This window comes from Rhinolophus sinicus, linkage group LG04, assembly GCF_036562045.2.
Source record: "Rhinolophus sinicus isolate RSC01 linkage group LG04, ASM3656204v1, whole genome shotgun sequence".
In the NCBI taxonomy this organism is placed as follows: Eukaryota; Metazoa; Chordata; class Mammalia; order Chiroptera; family Rhinolophidae; genus Rhinolophus; species Rhinolophus sinicus.
Genome location: NC_133754.1, coordinates 171,363,385 through 171,382,423, shown reverse-complemented (window position 1 = coordinate 171,382,423; position 19,039 = coordinate 171,363,385). Strand labels below are relative to the sequence as shown.

The following is a 19,039-nucleotide window of genomic DNA, read 5'->3' as shown; positions in this document are numbered from 1 at the left end:
AAAGAAGTGAAAGATTTGTACACTGAAAACTAAAGACACTGCTAAAAGAACTCAAAGAAGACTTTAAAAAATGAAAAGACATTCCATGTTCATAAACTGGAAAATAGCAACAAAACAAAACAAAACAACAAAACAAAACAAAACTGATCTAAATTCAACACAATCTCTTATCAAAAGCCCTGGCTTTTTTATAGAAATTGACAAGTTGATTCTAAAATTCACATGTAACTAGAAGAGATTCAGAATAGTCAAAACACTCTTGAGAAACAAGAAAGTTGAAAGGCTCACACTTCCTGATTTCAAAACTACTACAAAACTGCAGTAATCAAGACAGTGTGGTACTGGAGGTACAAGAACAGACCTATGGATAAATGGAATAGAATTCAGAATCCAGAAACAACCCTCACACTTATGGTCAATTGATTTCGACAAGGGTGCCAGGATAATTCAATGGGGGTAAGAATAGTTGTTTCAAAAAATGGTGCTAGGACAACTGTATATCCACATGAAAAAGGACCCCTACCTCACACCACATGTAAAAATCAACTGAAAATGGAATATATGCATAAATGTAAGAGCTAAAACTATAAAACTCTAAAAGAAAATGAGTTAAGTCTTTGTGATCTTGGGTTAGGCAATGGTTTCTTAGATATCACACCAAAAGCACACACAATAAAAGAAAAAAATAGATAAATGGATTCCATCAGAATCAAAAATTTTTGCTCTTCAAAGGATAGTATCCAGAAAGTAAAAAGGCAACCCAAAGAATGGGAGAAAATATTTGCAAATCATATATCTATAGAGGCCTTGTATCTAGAATATATAAAGAACACTCATAATTCAATAATAAAAAGACAAAAAAAAAAAAAAAACAATTAAAGAATGGGAAAAGGATCTGAACATTTTTCCAAGGAAGATATTCAGATAGCCAATAAGCACATGAAGAGATGTTGCACATTACTAGTTACCAGGAATATGTAAATCAAAATCACAACGAAATACCACCTCACGTACACAGGATGGCTGAATAAAACAAATCAGATAATAAGTCATCAAGGATGTAGAGAAATCAGACCCCTCATATATGGTTGGTGGGAATGTAAAAATGGTACAGCCACTTTAGGAAACAGTCTGGCAATTCCTCAAATGGTTAAACATAGAGTTACCATATGACCTGGGATTTCGACTCCTAGGTATACACCCATAGAGTTAAAAACATATGTCCACACAAGGACTTGTACTTGAATATTCACAGCAGGTTTATTCATAGTAGCTCCCTGGAGACAATCTAAATGTCTATCAATTGGTGAACAGATTAAACGAATTGTGGTATATTCAAACAATGCTTTGCTACTCAGAAATGAAAAGGGGAATTTCTGCTAACACATAACAACATGGATGCATCTCAAAAGTATGCTAAGTAAAAGAAGTCAGACACAAACGACTAAATGCCATATAATTACATTTATATGAAATTTGCTAAGAGGAAAATTATTGCGAAAGAAAGCACATAGTGGTTGCCAGGGTTGGGGTGAAGGAAGGGACTGGCAGCAAAGAGGCAGGAGAGAAGATTCTGGGTTGATGGTAATGTTATACATTTTGATGGTGATGGTGATTAAATGACTGTATATATTTGTCAAAACCAATCAAAGTGTACTCTTAAAATTGGTGAATTTTATTTCTATAAATTATATCTCAATAAATCCGATTTTTAAATGACTGAAAAGAAACCCATTAAAAGAGTAATAATGGTTAGCTTTCAGGAGTGCATCTATGGCTAATTCTTCACTTCCTTATTTCTCTGCATTTTTCCAATTTCTTCTAAAGAATACATCTTACATTTAAAAAGGAAAAGCACAATTTAAAAATGAAAACCAGGAGCCATTCTTGTTGATTTTCTCCCCTAGAGCACAGGGATTTGTAAGCCCTGGGTTTGAATCTGGCTCTGTCATGGCTGTCGGTGTAACCTTGTATACAGAACACTAATTATGAACACAAAATGGACTCTGATAATTCTGACAGCTATGCCAGTCGTGAAGTGACAGTCATGCCAGAGCATCCCGTGAAAGGCGTACCCAGGGAACGCCCTAACCAGGTAACTCCAGACGCAGGGTGGAGTGTGACCACATGGACGGCTTTCTCGGACTGCAGATGGGTGCACCACACCCAGTCTTAAGCATAAAACCAGAGCTCTCTGACGGCTCGTCGCTCAGGCCTCAACTGACGAGCTGACACTGCACCTGCACTCGTCCCAGACAGAGCCCATGAACCCTCGCCTCCCGACCATTTCACTAGCCCGGCCTGACGCCTGACCCTACACACCCCAGTGCCGTAGGGACTCTCGCTAAACACCAGGCTCTCTCATCCTTCTTTCGTAAGGCTGTTCACTTTGCCTAACCCTGTTGCTTGTAAACCTGTGTGACCCTCCTATGTGAAACCGCTCTACCTCATCTATTGGAGGCCATCTTCTGGCCAGAGCCTTGATTAATGCCTGTGATTAACTGAGTCAGTAGGACTAGATCCATGGCTTTATTCTAATAAAGTCTGACATTGTGGAAAGATACAAAGGTGTGTGAGATTGCTACTCTGATAGTCATGTCCTGCTCACAACACCTTGAGTTAGACACTTTAACTTTCTGGGCGTCAGTTTCCCCTCCTCCCTCCAAAATGCTGGGGAAGGGCAAGCTGCAGGGTGATTCCCTCATTCTCTGACTTTCCACAGAACTGGGAATACAGATTACCCAACCCAGCAGTAGATAACAATGTCTAGTATTGGTTGATTAAAAACATTTTTTTCTCCACATCTCACAGATACTGCTGTTGAATGGGTGAGGTACTGAGTAAATGCTCTGTGAAAAGAGGCTTGATTTATAGCTTGAGCTGGAAGGTTTACTCAGTGTGGCTATCACTATGTAACACACACACACACACACACCTGTAAAGGGCAGGCTATAAAGCTGAATAAATGCTGTCAGGGGGCGAGGGGGGGGGACTGGTGCAGGAAGGAGAAAGCGGTGGTTTCTGGCATAGGATGGAAAAATAGGCTTCTGTTGCTGTCCGGTCTTATCTTAGAATGTGCCACAGCTCTGAATACTTCACATGTCATCTCCAGAACCCACACTCGGCCTGTGGGCAGCCCTGGTTAGCCCACTTTACAGATGAGAAGACTGAAGCCCAGAGAGGTGAAGGGGCTCAATGGGATTAGATATCAGGTGTGGCCATTGCAAAATCCTAAAACTGCAACTGCCAGCCTGTTTGCTGCCTGGGCAAGTCCCCATGCCTCTCCTGGCTATGGTCCTCCTCAATGTACTTTAAAAAGGGACTGGCAGGAATGACCTCTGCGGAGGCTTCGCCTCTGCTAACCCTCCACACCATCTACTTGGCTGAAGAGGGTGGTAGTTAAGAGCACAGCCTCTAGAGTTCACTGAGAGTTGGAATCCTGGTCTGACATTGTGACTGCATAGCCTTGGGCAAGTTACTTAGCCATTTTGTGCCTCAATTTCCTTATCTGTAACGTGGAGCTAATATCAGAGTGCTGTTCTGAGGGTTAAATGAGCTAACATGTAAAACTCTCAGAATAAGTCCTGGCATCAAGTAAGAGCTTCAATCATGTTCGTAGCTGTGCAACTTTGGGCCAGTGATTATGTTCTCTAAGCCTCAGTTTCTTCATCTGTACAATGGGATGATAACGTCAGCTGGTGAATATAACCACACCTGATACATACTAATTGCTCACTAAATGTTAGCTCTCTTTAGTATTTATTATTACTGTCAAAACACGTTCCTGAACTGCAGAGGCAAGACAGGTTTTCCTACAGCACAGAAAGCAAGTTTATTAGTGGGAATTACCCTGTGCCATTCAGCAGCCTCTTAATGAGATTGGTGTTATTCGAGGCTGATCCCCCTTATCAACAGCACTGTGAACTGCGCAGATCATGACGCTTAATTTCTCTCTATGGAGTCAATCCTTTAATCCCAACTCAGCCTGGCTGGGATTCAGCCTGGATTTGCACTGGATTGCCTCCTGCATTCTCTGCCAGCACTGGACCAGAACAAAGCAGCCCAAAGCTTTCCGTGGAAAACAAGTCGAGATGCTTGGGGGCAGTGGGGCCACCACAAGGTTCAGCCTTGATTTGCATTTTAATGGCCTCTGCAGAACTGCCTGAGGGATGGGGAAGTACAGGCACCCAGACTCTTCCCTAATTAGCCTCAGCTTCCAGAAGCTGGGAGAGGCACAGGTGGAGGGCTGGGGTTTCAGAGCAGGAGGAGTAGTGAGGGGACTGGGCTGTGAAGGTCTCAGTGCGCTCAGGCAGGGGTCCCTGAGCAGCCTTCTAGCTGCTGTCCCTGCTTCCCATAAAGTCAAGTCTAAATGGCTTTCCCTGGTACAGGATGGTTGATGGCCAAGGTAAGTGGGAGTTGAGACACGTGTAGGTAAAACCTTGGTGTGAGGAGGGCAGCTGGAGACAGCAGGTTTATGTGCCCTTGTATTAGACATAGAGATGCTCAGAGAGGGGGACAAAGATGGTGGCCCAAGGTCACAGGGTCTGGAGACACCAGAACGTGGAACTCGAACGTCTTGGCTGCCAATCCGGTTCTGTCCTGATTTTAGTAAGTCCATTAGAAATAAATAATAGGCTCCCCAAAAGATAATGTGAGTTAGTGCCTGCCCTACAACAGATACTCAATAATTAGACGCTGAATGAATGAATGAATGAATGAATGAATGAATGAATGAATGAATGGAGGTCACACTAACAGGGCAGTACCTAGCCTAAAAGAGCCTAGTCTTGTACTACTCTGCACGAGTCAGGTCAGACCTGGAGGATTATATGACAGATTTGAAGATTTGTAAGCCTAAGAGACATACAAGCAATAATAATAATTACAACAGTAGAAATAACAGCTGCGACCATTACTGAACTACCACGTGTCTGGTCCTTTCCTTACAGCATTTCCAATGCCTCCAGAGGATTACTCTGAGGGATGGGTGTCAGGGATCACTAGCTGCCTCCCCCAGGTTCCTGTTTCCCTGTGCGGAGTCTTGGCATTTCTCCTGCCCCTGGAATTTGGGCATTATGACAGGTGTCACTTGTCACCTAAAGAAGGATGAAGTGTGCTTTTCTCCCCGCCCACCAGTCACAGAGGGAGGACTCTGAAGACGCAGGGGAGGATAGGGCCACACAACGCAAGTACTTTGGGTCCCTAAATCACCATGTGGAAGGCCACCCAAACAGGCCACTTGCATTAGGTTGTGATGTGACTGAGAAATAAATGATTATGTTAAACCACTGAGAATTTTAGATTTATCTGTTACAGCAAATAGTGTCTCCTTGACTAAAACAGAAATTAGACCAGAAGTGGGGTGCTACAGTGACAAAAACGTAAAATCGGAGGTATCTGTTTGAAGGGGGGATGGTCTAAAGCAGGGGTGTCCAAACTTTTTTCAACGTTTTTCACCAAGGGCCATATGTGGTAAAATACACAAACAGCCAGGCCACTCACTCGAGGTGAAGTATGTATTGCCTCACCTGGTTTATTTAAGCAAACTAAATATATTATTGGAATTTGCTGCGGGCCAATTAAAAATGGATTGTGGGCCACAGTTTGGACAACCCTGGTCTAGAGTTAGAGAGCTGATACTACAAGCTGGAAAGATGATGGCAAAACAGCTGATAAAAAGGTTATGTGGACAGACTTCATCAAAATGGCGGCGTGAGGTGAGCCTCTATAAAGCTCCCCTGGAATTTACAACTAATCGAAAAATAACTCCACAAAGGACTCCCTGCATAGCAGACAGGCAAGATGAAGAGGCCCACTGCTGAATTCACCTAAAGGTGGGTGAATTGCGCGAGCGGGGGAGGAGGGAAGGGAGAAGTGCAGAGACAGACGCAGACCAAGCTCAGTGCTCCGAGCTCCCTGCTTCCCGAAACTACCGCAGCTGCGGGAGAGGGAAGAACTCAGACTGCTAGGGCTCCGCTTATGGCCCACAGGGCTGAGGGGGCAGCATATACCATGGCTGAACCCAACGCTCACGGCAGAGACCTCGGAGAAAAGACTGAGGGAAAAAGGCTGAAAACTGTGGTTTAAGCCCACACTGCCGAGCAGAGAACGGAAGCCTTAGGCACTGAGACTGGCCGCCCCCTCCCTACCCTCCCAGAGCTCGCCCTGCCCCCACCTGCCCGGTGCTAGAAGCAGAACAGTAGCAGTGTCAGATCTAAAGAACAGAGTATCTGCTGTTCTGAGAACTGTGGACCGCAGACACAGATTCGCAGCCCAACTAGTTCCGGCAAAGGGGAGGGAGCTGTGGAAGCAGGACCGGCTGTGGTGGTGGTCGCCGCCATTGCTCTGGGCCACCTCTCACAACTCACCCCGCCCCTGGCCCCACCTATCTGGGCGGATCCCTGCAGGAGTAAACAGAACTGCTGAAACATACGGACTCTGAATCAGGAGCTGGAAGAGCTTTGGAACTTCAAAAGCTCTCCACATACTCACGCGGACAGTGCGCCCTGTGACCCAGGTGAACTATTAACAGAGGAGAAGCCCATCTCCCAGGGAATCCCCCCATTGTGTGAGAAGCTGGAATAGTGCAGAGAAAACATAGCACTATTGTGTGAGAGAGGGAAAAAAGACTGCAGTCGGAAAAAAAATAAAACATTCTACCAATAAGTACTGGAAAGCAAAAGAAAGACCTCTTCCTATCAACCTGTTGCAGAAGCCACTCCTGTAGATGTCTAGGAAGAGAAATAATAAATCAGTAATTGCCATGAATAACCAAGGCAACAAGACAGCTCAGAAAGAAAGTGAAAAGTCTCCAGAAAAAGAACTTAAAGATATGGAAATATGTGACTTAAATGACAGAGAATTCAAGATTGCAGTTCTGAAAAAACTCAACGAGATGCAAGAAAACACAGAAAGGCAGTTTAATGAACTCAGAAACACAATCAAAGAACAACATGAGCATTTTATGAAAGAGATTGAAATTTTAAAAAAGAACCAAATAGAATTTCTGGAGATTAAGAACTCAATAGAAGAAATTAAGAATGAAATAACCAGCTTAGGTAGTAGAGTTGACCAGATGGAGGAAAGAATCAGTGACATCGAAGATAGAAACCTGGAAATGACACAGATGGAAGAAGAAAGAGACTTGAGACTTAAAAGAAATGAAAGAACTCTACAAGAACTTTCTGACTCCATCAGAAAGAGCAATATAAGAATAATGGGCATACCAGAAGGAGAAGAAAGAGAGAAGGAAACAGAGAATATATTCAAACAAATTGTCGATGAGAACTTCCCAAACTTGTGGACAGAACTGGATCCTCGAATCCAAGAAGCAAATAGAACACCTAATTACCTCAATCCCAACAGGCCTTCTCCAAGGCACATTGTATTGAAGCTGTCTAAAATCAACGACAAAGAAAGAATCCTCAAGGCAGCCAGGGAAAAGAAGATGGTAACCTACAAAGGAAAGCCCATTAGATTATCATCAGATTTTTCAGCAGAAACTCTACAAGCCAGGAGCGAGTGGAATCAAATATTCAAACTATTGAAAGAGAGAAATTATGAGCCAAGAATCATATACCCAGCAAAGATATCCTTTAGATACGAAGGAGGAATAAAGACCTTTCCAGACATACAGAAACTGAGGGTATTTTCTAATACATGACCTGCACTACAAGAAATACTAAAGGAGGTTATTCGACCACCATCAATAGGGACAATTTGTGGCAACCAAAACTTAAAAAGGGGGAGAGTAAAGGCCTGAACCAGAATATGGGAATGGAGAAAGTAAGCGTACTGAAGAAAACGGAATACTCTAAATATCATACTTTAGTTTACATAAACTTAAGGGTAACCACTCAAAAAAAATCCAGAACTGAAATATATACTGTAATAAAAGAAGAAACAGAGGGAAACATCATAGAATACCACCACACAGAAATAATAGACAACAACAAAAAGGCAAAGAAACAATGGAGACACAGCCTTACCAGAAAACTAAAGATAGAATGACAGGAAATCCTCACATATCAATAATCACCCTAAATGTAAATGGACTGAACTCACCAATGAAAAGTCACAGAGTAGCAGATTGGATCAAAAACTAAACCCAACCATATGCTGTCTCCAAGAGACACATCTCAGCTACAAGGACAAGCATAGACTCAAAGTGAAAGGGTGGAAATTGACACTCCAAGCAAATGGTACCCAGAGAAAATCAGGTGTAGCCATAATGATATCAGATGAAACAGTGTGAAAAGATAACAGGAGACAAAGATGGACATTTCATAATGGTAAAGGTGACTATACAACAAGAAGACATAACAGTCATCAATATTTATGCCCCCAATCAGGGAGCACCGAAATATACCAAGCAACTACTAACAGAACTAAAGGGAGAAATTGACCAAAACACAATTATACTAGGGGACTTAAATACATCATTGACAGCTATGGATAGATCATCCAAACAGAAAATAAATAACGAAATAGCAGCCCTAAATGACACATTAGATGAAATGGACATAATTGACATATATAGAGCACTTCATCCTAAAACATCAGACTATACATTCTTTTCTAGTGTACATGGAACATTCTCAAGGATAGACCATATATTGGGACATAAAATCAGCCTCAACAAATTTAAAAAGATTGAAATCGTACCATGCATATTCTCTGATCACAAGGCTTTGAAATTGGATATCAACTGCAAAAAGAAAGCAGGAAAACACACAAATACATGGAGATTAAACAACATACTTTTAAAGAACGACTGGGTCAAAGAAGAAATTAGAGGAGAGATCAAAAGATACATAGAAACAAATGACAATGAAAATACATCCTACCAAAATTTTGGGAATGCAGCGAAAGCAGTTTTAAGAGGGAAATTTATATCATTACAGGCTTATCTCAAGAAACAAGAAAAATCCCAAATAAATAACCTCATGTTATACCTTAAAGAACTAGAAAAAGAAGAACAAGTGAAACCCAAGGTCAGCAGAAGAAAGGAAATAACAAAAATCAGAGCAGAATTATATGAAATAGAAAACAAAAAGTCAATAGAAAAATTAATGTGACAAAGAGCTGGTTCTTTGAAAAGATTAACAAAATTGACAAACCCTTGGCTAGACTCACTAAGATAAAAAGAGAGAAGACACTAATTAACAAAATCAGAAATGAAAAAGGGGAAGTTATCACAGACACCACAGAAATACAAAGGATCATCCACCAATACTATGAAGGACTATATGCCACCAAATTCAATAACCTAGAAGAAATGGACACGTTCTTAGAAACATATAGCCTTCAAAGGCTGAACCATGAAGAACTGGAAAATCTAAACAGACCGATCACCAGTAACGAAATTGAATCAGTCATCCAAAACCTTCCCAAAAGCAAAAGTCCGGGACCAGATGGCTGCACTAGTGAATTCTACCAAACCTTCAAAGAGGCTCTAATACCAATCCTGCTCAAACTCTTCCAAAAAATTGAAGAGACAGTACTCCCTAACTCATTTTATGAGGCCAACATTACCCTGATACCAAAACCTGGTAAGGACAACACAAAAAGAGAAAACTACAGACCAATATCTCTGATGAATACAGATGCAAAAATCCTAAACAAAATTCTAGCAAATCGAATACAACAATGCATTAAAAAGATTATTCATCACGACCAAGTGGGGTTCATCCCCGGGGCACAAGGATGGTTCAACATCCGCAAATCCATCAATGTGATACATCACATAAACAAAATAAAGGACAAAAATCATATGATTATATCAATTGATGCAGAAAAAGCATTTGACAAGATACAACATCCATTTATGATTAAAACACTTAATAAAATAGGTATAGAAGGAAAATACCTTAACATAATAAAGGCCATATATGACAAGCCCTCAGCTAATCTCATAATTAATGGTGAAAAACTGAAGCCCTTTGCTCTACGTTGAGGAACACGACAGGGCTGTCCCCTATCACCTCTGCTTTTCAACATAGTGTTGGAAGTCCTTGCCAGAGCAATCAGGCAAGAGGAAGAAATAAAAGGCATCCAAATTGGGAATGAAGAAGTTAAATTATCACTCTTTGCAGATGACATGATACTATATAGAGAGAACCCTAACGACTCCACCAAAAAGCTATTAGAAACAATCAACGAATACAGTAAAGTTGCTGGCTACAAAATCAACGTAAAAAAGTCCATTGCATCCCTATATAGTAACAATGAAATCTCAGAAAAAGAAATACAAAAAACAATTCCTTTTGCAATTGCAGCAAAAAGAATAAAATACCTAGGAATAAACTTAACCAAGGATGTGAAGGACCTATATGCTGAAAACTATAAGACATTTTTGAAAGAAATTGAAGAAGACACAAAGAAATGGAAAGACATTCCGTGCTCATGGATTGGAAGAATCAACATAGTTAAAATGGCCATATTACCCAAAGCAATATACAGATTTAATGCAATCCCCATCAAAATCCCAATGGCATTTTTAAAAGAAATAGAGCAAAAAATCATCAGATTTATTTGGATCCAAAAAAGACCCAGAATAGCCAAATCAATCTTAAGAAAAAAAGAACAATGCTGGAGGTAACACATTCCCTGGCTTTAGCTTGTACTACAAGGCTACAATAATAAAAACAGCATGGTATTGGCAGAAAAACAGACACATAGACCAATAGAATAGAATTCAGAACGCAGAAATAAAACCACATAAATGTGGACAGATAATTTTTGAAAAAGAAGCAAAAAACAGACAATGGAGAAAAGACAGACTCTTCAATAAATGGTGCTGGGAGAACTGGATAGCCACGTCAAAAGTTTGAAACCAGACTGCTATCTGTAACCATGTACAAAAAATTTATTCAAAATGGATCAAAGACTTAAGCATAAGACCTGACACAATAAACTGCATAGAAGAAACCATAGGTACTAGACTTATGGACCTTGGGTTCAAAGAGCATTTTATGAATTTGACTCCAAAGGCAAGGGAAGTAAAAGCTAAAATAAATGAATGGGACTATATGAAACTTAAAAGCTTCTGCACAACAAAAGAAACCATCGACAAAATAAAGAGGCAACCAACTGAATGGGAGAAGATTTTTGCAAACAATGCCTCTGATAAGAGGCTAATATCCAAAATATACAAGGAACTTATACAACTCAACAACAACAAAACACCCCAATTAAAAAATGGGCAGAGGACCTGAAGAGATATTCCTCCAAAGAGGACATACAAATGACCAACAGACATATGAAAAAATGCTCAACATCACTAATCATCAGAGAAATGCAAATCAAAACCACAATGAGATATCACCTCACCCCAGTCAGAATGGCTATCATCAACAAGACAAATAGTAACTGTTGGAGAGGCTGTGGAGAAAAAGGAACCCTCATACACTGTCGGTGGGAATGCAGACTGGTGCAGCCGTTATGGAAGGCAGTGTGGAGGTTCCTCAAAAAATTACGAACAGAGTTACCATATGACCCAGCAATCCCTCTCCTGGGTATCTACCCAAAAAATCTGAAAACATTTATCAATAAAGACACGTGTGCTCCAATGTTCATTGCAGCTTTGTTTACAGTGGCCAAGACATGGAAACAACCAAAATGTCCTTCGATAGATGAATGGAATACTATTCGGTGGTAAGAAAAGATGATATAGGAACATTTGTGACAACATGGATGGATCTTGAGAGTATAATGCTAAGCGAAATAAGTCAGACAGAAAAAGCAGAGAACAATGTGATTTCACTGATATGTGGTATATAAACCAAAAACAACAAAAGAACAAGACAAACAAATGAGAAACAAAAACTCACAGACACAGACAATAGTTTAGTGGTTACCAGAGGGTAAGGGGGTGGGGGATGGGAGATGAGGGTAAGGGGGTCAAATATATGGTGATGGAAGGAGAACTGACTCTGGGTGGTGAACACGCAGTGGGATTTATGGATGATGTGGTGCAGAGTTGTGCACCTGAGATCTATGTGGTTTTACTAACAATTGTCACCCTAATAAATTAAAAAAAAAAAAAAAAATGGTTATGTGGACAGCAGACGCCTAGCCTGCAGCTCCACAGCAGTGGTTGTCAAAGTACAGTCCCAGGCAAATCCTAGGCCACACCCTAGACCTACAGAATCTGAAATTCAGGGTGGGGCTTTAACCAGCCCTCCTGATGACTGACACCTGCTTACGTTTACAGATAGCTGCTTTGTGGGACAGTCACAATGAACGTGACTCTCCTGAAATGGGGCTTAAGCCCAGGCTGCCAGGGCTGATGCCCCCCTACTTCCATCTCCTGCCTCTGCTCACCCTTATAAAACCACACTCAATTTCCACCTTGATGTTTCTTTTCTGGTCAGCTCCTATTTGGCCGTTAGGCTCAGCACAGGAGCCACAACCTTCTAGAAACCTTCTTCAGCTCCATGCCCACTCTCTGTGCTCCCACCGAGCCTGCTGTCTCCCCAGAGCACAGACCTCTCCCCGCATAATGTAATTGATTGACTAGGGCTCCCTGAGGGCAGGTCCCATGTCCTGTGACCATTTCCTGGGAAAGAATGGCCTCCCTGGGGGGGTCTCAGGCTGGCTCTGCCATCTCTGCCTTTTGCAGGGTCTGAGGAAAGGGAAAGGGGAGGGCTGCAGCATCCCCGGTGGGCCACTCGGCCCCTTACCTGCATGGGACTGCATGTGCTCCAACAGGTTGTTGTAGAACTGGAACTGGATTCCACAGGCGCCACAGGTATAAGGTTCTAAGGGGAAGAACGAAGCAGTCGTTTCAGGGGTGGGGCGAAACCGAACACCTTTCTGCTGAGCTTCGGGCAGATATGGAACTGGGAACCCAAACACGCACTGGGACTCTGGGCCCAGCCTGTCTGTCCCCGTCACTAACTAATGTGGGAGAGGCTGGGGGGAGGAAGGAGCGATGGAGAGAGGAAGACGTGCAGATAAAGAGACCATCTAATGCATCAGGCGGCTATTTATTGAGTGCTTACTGTGTGCCAGGCACTGTTCTGGGCACTGGGGAAGGGCTGGGGGAAGACAGCACTAATGGACCAGGAGCTCTCTTAGGCAGAGACCGCGTCTTATTGGTGCCACAGCCCATCTCTCTGCCTGTGGAAGCACACGACGTCACTGTTTGCTGAGTGAACAAATGAATGACTGTATGAATGAATCAAAAACAAGGCAACAGACACAGAGGGCAGGAAAGGGAAGGGAAGAAGAAACAAGAGATCAGGGTGAAAAAAACAGAGAAAGCCATAGAAAAGCAAGAGAAACGTGGATAAGGTGCAGAAAGGGAAGAGGCGAGAGAGGGAGGGTGGGAGGAAAGGGATGATGAGAACATAGTAGGAACGGGAACGAGGCTGCCCATGGACCTTTATCTTCCATCTCCGTGTTCCCAGCACTCAAGTCAGTGCCTGGCATAGAGATGAGGGAGGAAGCAGAAGGGTTGCAAAGGAGAATAAGGAAAAGAGAGGAGGAAGACGGCTGACACTGGGTCAGAAGAGGTCCTGAGGCTACCACAGTGAGCAGGAATGGGGAGGTCTGTACTCTCGCCAGGGCTGGGGGTGAGCAGAGGCAGGCTGCCCACGGTCAGGGCTCATTCCCATCCCGCGTCCAAACTCCTCCACCCGCCTGTGGCTGGGTCCTCCTCCTGCCTCCACCCACTGCCTGGTCTGCCTGGAAGGGCAGCCCAAGGTCAGATGCTCTGGGGAGGCCCCGAAAGTGTGTGGCCAGCTGAGTTCATTCCCTGTCCTGCCTCACCCTCTCCAGCCCCCCAATGGAACCACCACTTACTCTGTAGGAGAGGGAAAGTATTGGAAATCAGGGGACTTGCAGTTTCTGCAAAAGAGAAACAGTTTAGCTAAGTCTCTTCCAGTTCTGGAGCTCTGAGATGATTGTCATTAGTTCCATTCTGAATAAATAGAGAGCCAGACGGGGTTCTCAGAGGAGAGGAAGCATCTAAGCCAGGGTCACATTCTGGGGTTGTGGCCGGGTCAGGGGGCAGGGCAAGATCAGCCAGGGCCATCCCTCTAGGACACGCTCAACTCTCAAAAAGTGAGTCCGCAGAACATAAGGAGGAAACGTCCACGCGTGGCTGCCCGCTTCAGGACAGGAAGCTGCTTTTAGGTCCCGGCACCGGAATGTTCTGGAGTGTTTGGCACCAAACACCAGAGCAGCTACAGCGAGGGCTGTGTTTCTGAGGGCTCTGCCTGCTGGAACTTCCCCCACACTTCCTGGAGCTGTCAGGTGAGCCTCAGACGCAGGAGGCAGCAGAGTGGGGCCAGACGGAGTAGGCTGGGAACCCTGGCTCCACCACTTAGAAGCTGGGAACGTGGGGCAACATGGACCTCTCCTGAGCCTCAGCTTCCTCATCTAAAAAGTGGAGATAACACTGACCCCTCCCCTTCCCTCGGGGCTGTGGTAAATAAAGATGGAAACAGGTAAGACACACACAGCTCTGAACACATGCCAGGCACATAGTAAGCGCTCAATAAATGGTGGCTGCACTTTACACCATTGTTCCCAGTTCTGAATATCAACTCGGGTGGAAGGAGAGGCAAAGGGTACAGCCTGCCTGGCTGAGAGCAAAGGCTCCCAGGACACCGTGGTTCCAGTCCTGGCTCTGCTACTTATTCCTGTGTGGCCACTGGTCAAAATTCCATCACTTTTAGGAGAAATTAAGAAGCCAGAGTCCTAGCGGGCGAAGCAGCTTATAAAAGTCAATAGATACGCTCTCTACCTACGATTTAAGAGATCGTGTCAACATTCTCGGGGCTCCCACAGCACACCTCACTCCTTTGCTCAGGGCACTCATCAAATCACTTGGTTTACTTTTAAAAAAACAAAAACACACCAAAACACCTCACCACGTGAGCGTTTATGGAATCTATGCAGGACACTCACTGAGTGTTCACCAGCACCGGGACATGTGTGCTCTTCCCACTTTATAGCGGAGGAGAAATTAAGAGGCTAGAGTCTGAGTCACCAGCTCATAGGTAGTAGAGCTGGGGTTCGAACCTCGCCTGGAGATGGGAGCTGGAGCTCAGATTACTACCCAGAAACTTCCATGTTCAAGTGTGTGCTCCTGGCTGTTTCATCATCAGTCTATACCCAAGCACTGCCCAGGACAGCTAATACAGTAAGTGAAACTTCAACCGTGCACGAGAGAGAGTGGGCGCCTTACCTTAATGCAACGAAAGTGTCAGAATTCTTTTCCCTTCCTGCCCTGGCTGTCACTGTGCAGACCGCCTTGCTATGCCTTTCTTGGATAGAGGCTGTTGGTGATCACCCATGGCCCTGCAGGCTGACCTGGGTCTGTCAGGGGTGGTGGGACGAGGGTTGGGGAGGAGGGGGTGGGGGCAGAGGAGCCTTTCCCTGCCGCTCTTTTCTCAGGCACTCTAACTCTAGGTAGGCTCTGCCAGCGTCCAGTGGGAGGCAACCACCAGGGGGCGCCAAAACACCACCGAGAACCTCAGGCAAACTTCAGCTGGTGGGGGCTGGAAGGGAAACTTTCAAGGTCCCTGGTCCAAAGTGGGGCCAGAACACAGGGCCTCTGGTTATTAGGCCACAGCTCTCTCTACTGCACCGCCTTTGCCCCTCCTGGAAAGAAAATGACTACAATGTTTACCCTGAAAACATAGCAATGGCTCTTTCAGGCCCAACCCTCTGGAGCCATGTTAGTGGATGTGGCAGCCTATGGGAGGGGGGAATTCCTCTCCCCATGGGGAAGAGACAAAAAGGGGCCATAGTCCGGCAGATGCCCCTGAGGCCCAGAAGGATGTTCCTGGAAGAAAAGGCCCCTGACCTCTGCCCAGCCCTGGCCTCCTTCTAATTCCCTGCCCCCAGCCTCCCCTCAACACCACCATATGCAAAAGACCCCAGCCCACAAAGCGCCTGCTACCACAAGTGGGAGAAGATAGAGGCAGCAGCCACAGCACGGGACAGCCGTCAAGGGGCACACTCACCGCTGGAGTTTTGGGAACTGCTATTCGTCTCTTCAAAGTGGTTTTGTGCTTTGCTTTCTACTCTCCGACTGAAAGCACTTTCTGCTGGGTGGGGGACAGGAGAGAGCAAGAGAAAATGATGGTGATTCATCAGCACTAGGTCCAAATGGGGGGCATGTCAGACGCCACTCAGAGGCTGAGGCATCTGGGAAGTGTGCAGGTCCCTGGGCTGGGGGAACCAGCAGTGAGGGGCTCCAGGATCTCAGACCAGACTCCCCAGCTCCTCAGGCTCCCTGGAGTTGCCTGATACCTTGTCAGGGCCCCAAGAGACCCTTCTGACATGCTCGAGTGGGTGGAGGTCCAGGCATGGGGGGACGTGTGGATGACCTGGCCAAGAGCACGCAGACGAAATCCAGCTCAGTGAGCAGATGGCAAATGGGCCTGGATCTCCCATCTTTGGCCCCTGGGGAGCCACACTCGTGACAGCGGGTAATTTGGACCTGCCCTCACTACTCCCTCTGCCAGATTCTGTTGCCACAGGCTCCCCAAGGAGCAGGGAGGATGACAAGACTATCTCCTAATGGTGGCAGAGAAGGAGGGCCAGTTCATGCCAATTCCACAAGCTGAGTGGTAGGTCCCGGGGTGGCCGGGAAGCATTCTGGGAGAGAAGGCATGACAGGTAGAGCTGGGGCAGCCCCACACCTCAGGAGGCGAAAGATCAAGTAAGGTCTCGTCAGAGTTCACCCCGGGGAAGGGACTGGCTCCTGAGTGATTTCTGGGACACCTCCACTTACAGGTGGCACTTTCCTGAGTGGCTCACCCTCTCCTGGAAACCCCAGAGGGCACAGATAGGGTTCAACAAGTGGGAAAACACCAATTTAGGCCCCATTCCCACGCCCACCTGCAGATGGCACTGAGACAGAACATCCAAGCTGGAAGGTAACTTGGCTTTTCCAAGTTGCTCTTGGCACAACAGGGGTGCTGGATGCTCCAGGAGATACAGGCTTCAGGGAACAAGTCAATTTGGCATGAGCAGCCGACCTAGCCCCCTTCTTAAGGAGAAACAACTTGCAGAAGGATATCAAAGGCTCTGAGAAGTTCAACCGGAAAGAGATCCATTTAGCTTTATTTAACTCAGCCTTCCCAAATGTATTTGGCCACCGAAGCCCATTTTTTAAATATCAGATTCCTTAGTATTCCTCAAAACTGGTGATTTCAGGAACCCACTTTAGGAAATGCTACTGGTCACCCAGTCCATCCCACGCCAGAGGTAAGTGTTCAGACTGTGGGGGCTGGGGTTCCAGATGATCACCAGGGTGATGGGAAAGGAAACCGAGGCAGCTCCTACAGGCTCTGCTCACTGCCCCATCCCCAGCGGTGCCTCCTGCTGCAGCCTCCTTTTGCAGAGGCTGTCCACAACACCACAAGCATAACCCTCTCTTCAAATCGTGTCTCCAGAATGCCTGGACTGAGAGTGACACATTTGCCTCCTTCAAGATGCCATCTGTAAATTGGCAAAGCCCCTCAATTCTTTGTCTAGAAGGGGGGGGCTCTCATTTACTGAGCACCTACTATGTGCCAGGCACTAATCCAGACACCTTACACCCAGGGTCTCCCTTAATCCTCCTGATAGCTCTGTGAGGTTCACGTTGTCATTTTAATTTTACAGGTGAAAAATGGAGGAAAGTGAGGTCGTCAAGTTCCTGGGGCTGGATACGCTGCTAACCCTCTAAGACACCAGAATAAGACTTCGTTCTCCAGGCAAATGCTTGCTTTTTTTAAGCAATTCTTTTCTCCATCTGAATCCTTGTATATACAGCGGGATGCTGATCCGTGTTGGAGGATATTTGTGCAACCTAACCAACATACTGGTAGAACTTAGGACAACTGAGGTTATAATTAGTGTCCTATTACTCAGTTGATAATGCAGATTTTGACCAGGTATCCCTGCCATAGGCACCTCTGGCTGCTGACTAGTGGACAGTACCACAGGTGAAGTCCCACACATAGGCCTGCACACCCACACAGGAAGAGTTGCCTATTCTTGCATGACGAAGGCAGTGACAACTTTCAGCTCTAACATTGCAGGTTCCTGCTCGCAACCTGGTACCCTCTGCCCTGCCCACCTGGTAAACTTAAGTGTGACACCCCCGCCCCAAGTCTTCCAAGTCACATAAAGGCAGCCAGAGGCAAGCCCCATAGCTTGCTGGATGCTTACTTGGGGACACTGAGGTCTGAGAGCTGCCACAGACCACACAGCCCCTTGCAGGCAGGTCTCTGCAGAAACTACAGATGTAAGAACTCTCAGCCAAGGTCAAGAGTAAAAAGCAAGATCTGAAAGCCATGATCCCAGTATTTAGTTGAGCCAATATCTACCACCAATGAACCCATGATGACCAGTCTGGTTCTAACTAATTTTTGACAATTGTTGCAAAACTACAATGGCTATTGGCTTTTCTCCAAACAGTACCTGAAAAGCCATTACCTTCAAGGTTGATGAATTGCTAAAGTAACTGCGGTTTTTGCAATTATAATACTAACTCTCCTTTTGGGAGATCGAAGCACAATAAGCGTATCCTCAGACATTTTTAAGAAACACATCCTGGCCCAAAAGGAGACTCCTGAACCCAAAGAGTAGAGGCAAGCACAACTAGTCACTTGGCTATGTCACTGGTCCACTCTACTGGGTCATTTAACTCAGTTTTCAGTTTGATTGCTTGTGTATTTAATGAACGGCTGTGGGTCGCTTGAAAGCAACTGAAAGACCCACGACCCCAGAGGGACATCATCACTCTACCTTACATCCCACAAATTCAGGCTTGCAGCCCAAGACTCATTCCATCTGAGTATGAATCAGGATTCCTGATAACTGGTACTTAGAACATAGCGCGTCTTATCAGTTTTCCCAGGGGAAAGGCTGCTGTGACCTTATCACTGCCTGTTCACTGTTCTGGAGCCTGAGCCCCTTTGAGCACGGACTCAGAAAACACTGGAGCTGGCATCCATTGGTTTCCTGCTGGGCTACGGCTCATGGAGTGATTTCACGGGTAGTACTAGGTCGACGCCAAGAGAACAGACCTCCC

At 45.2% G+C, this 19,039-nt stretch overlaps 1 protein-coding gene across 19 annotated transcripts in view; it reads right to left on the bottom strand.

Moving 5' to 3' along the window:
* Positions 1–19,039, bottom strand: part of ZNF618 (zinc finger protein 618) — a 170,021-nt gene that overhangs the window by 10,469 nt on the left and 140,513 nt on the right. For 9 of the 19 annotated variants that reach the window (XM_019754622.2, XM_019754630.2, XM_019754626.2 and 6 more), the window contains 3 exons: positions 15,978–16,061; positions 13,807–13,851; positions 12,684–12,761 (listed from right to left, as the gene is read on the bottom strand). In XM_019754622.2, coding sequence (XP_019610181.2) covers positions 12,684–12,761; positions 13,807–13,851; positions 15,978–16,061 — 207 coding nt within the window. The remainder of the gene's footprint in view (positions 1–12,683; positions 12,762–13,806; positions 13,852–15,977; positions 16,062–19,039) is intronic. The other 10 variants (XM_074330884.1, XM_019754632.2, XM_019754629.2 and 7 more) reach the window with 3 other exon arrangements.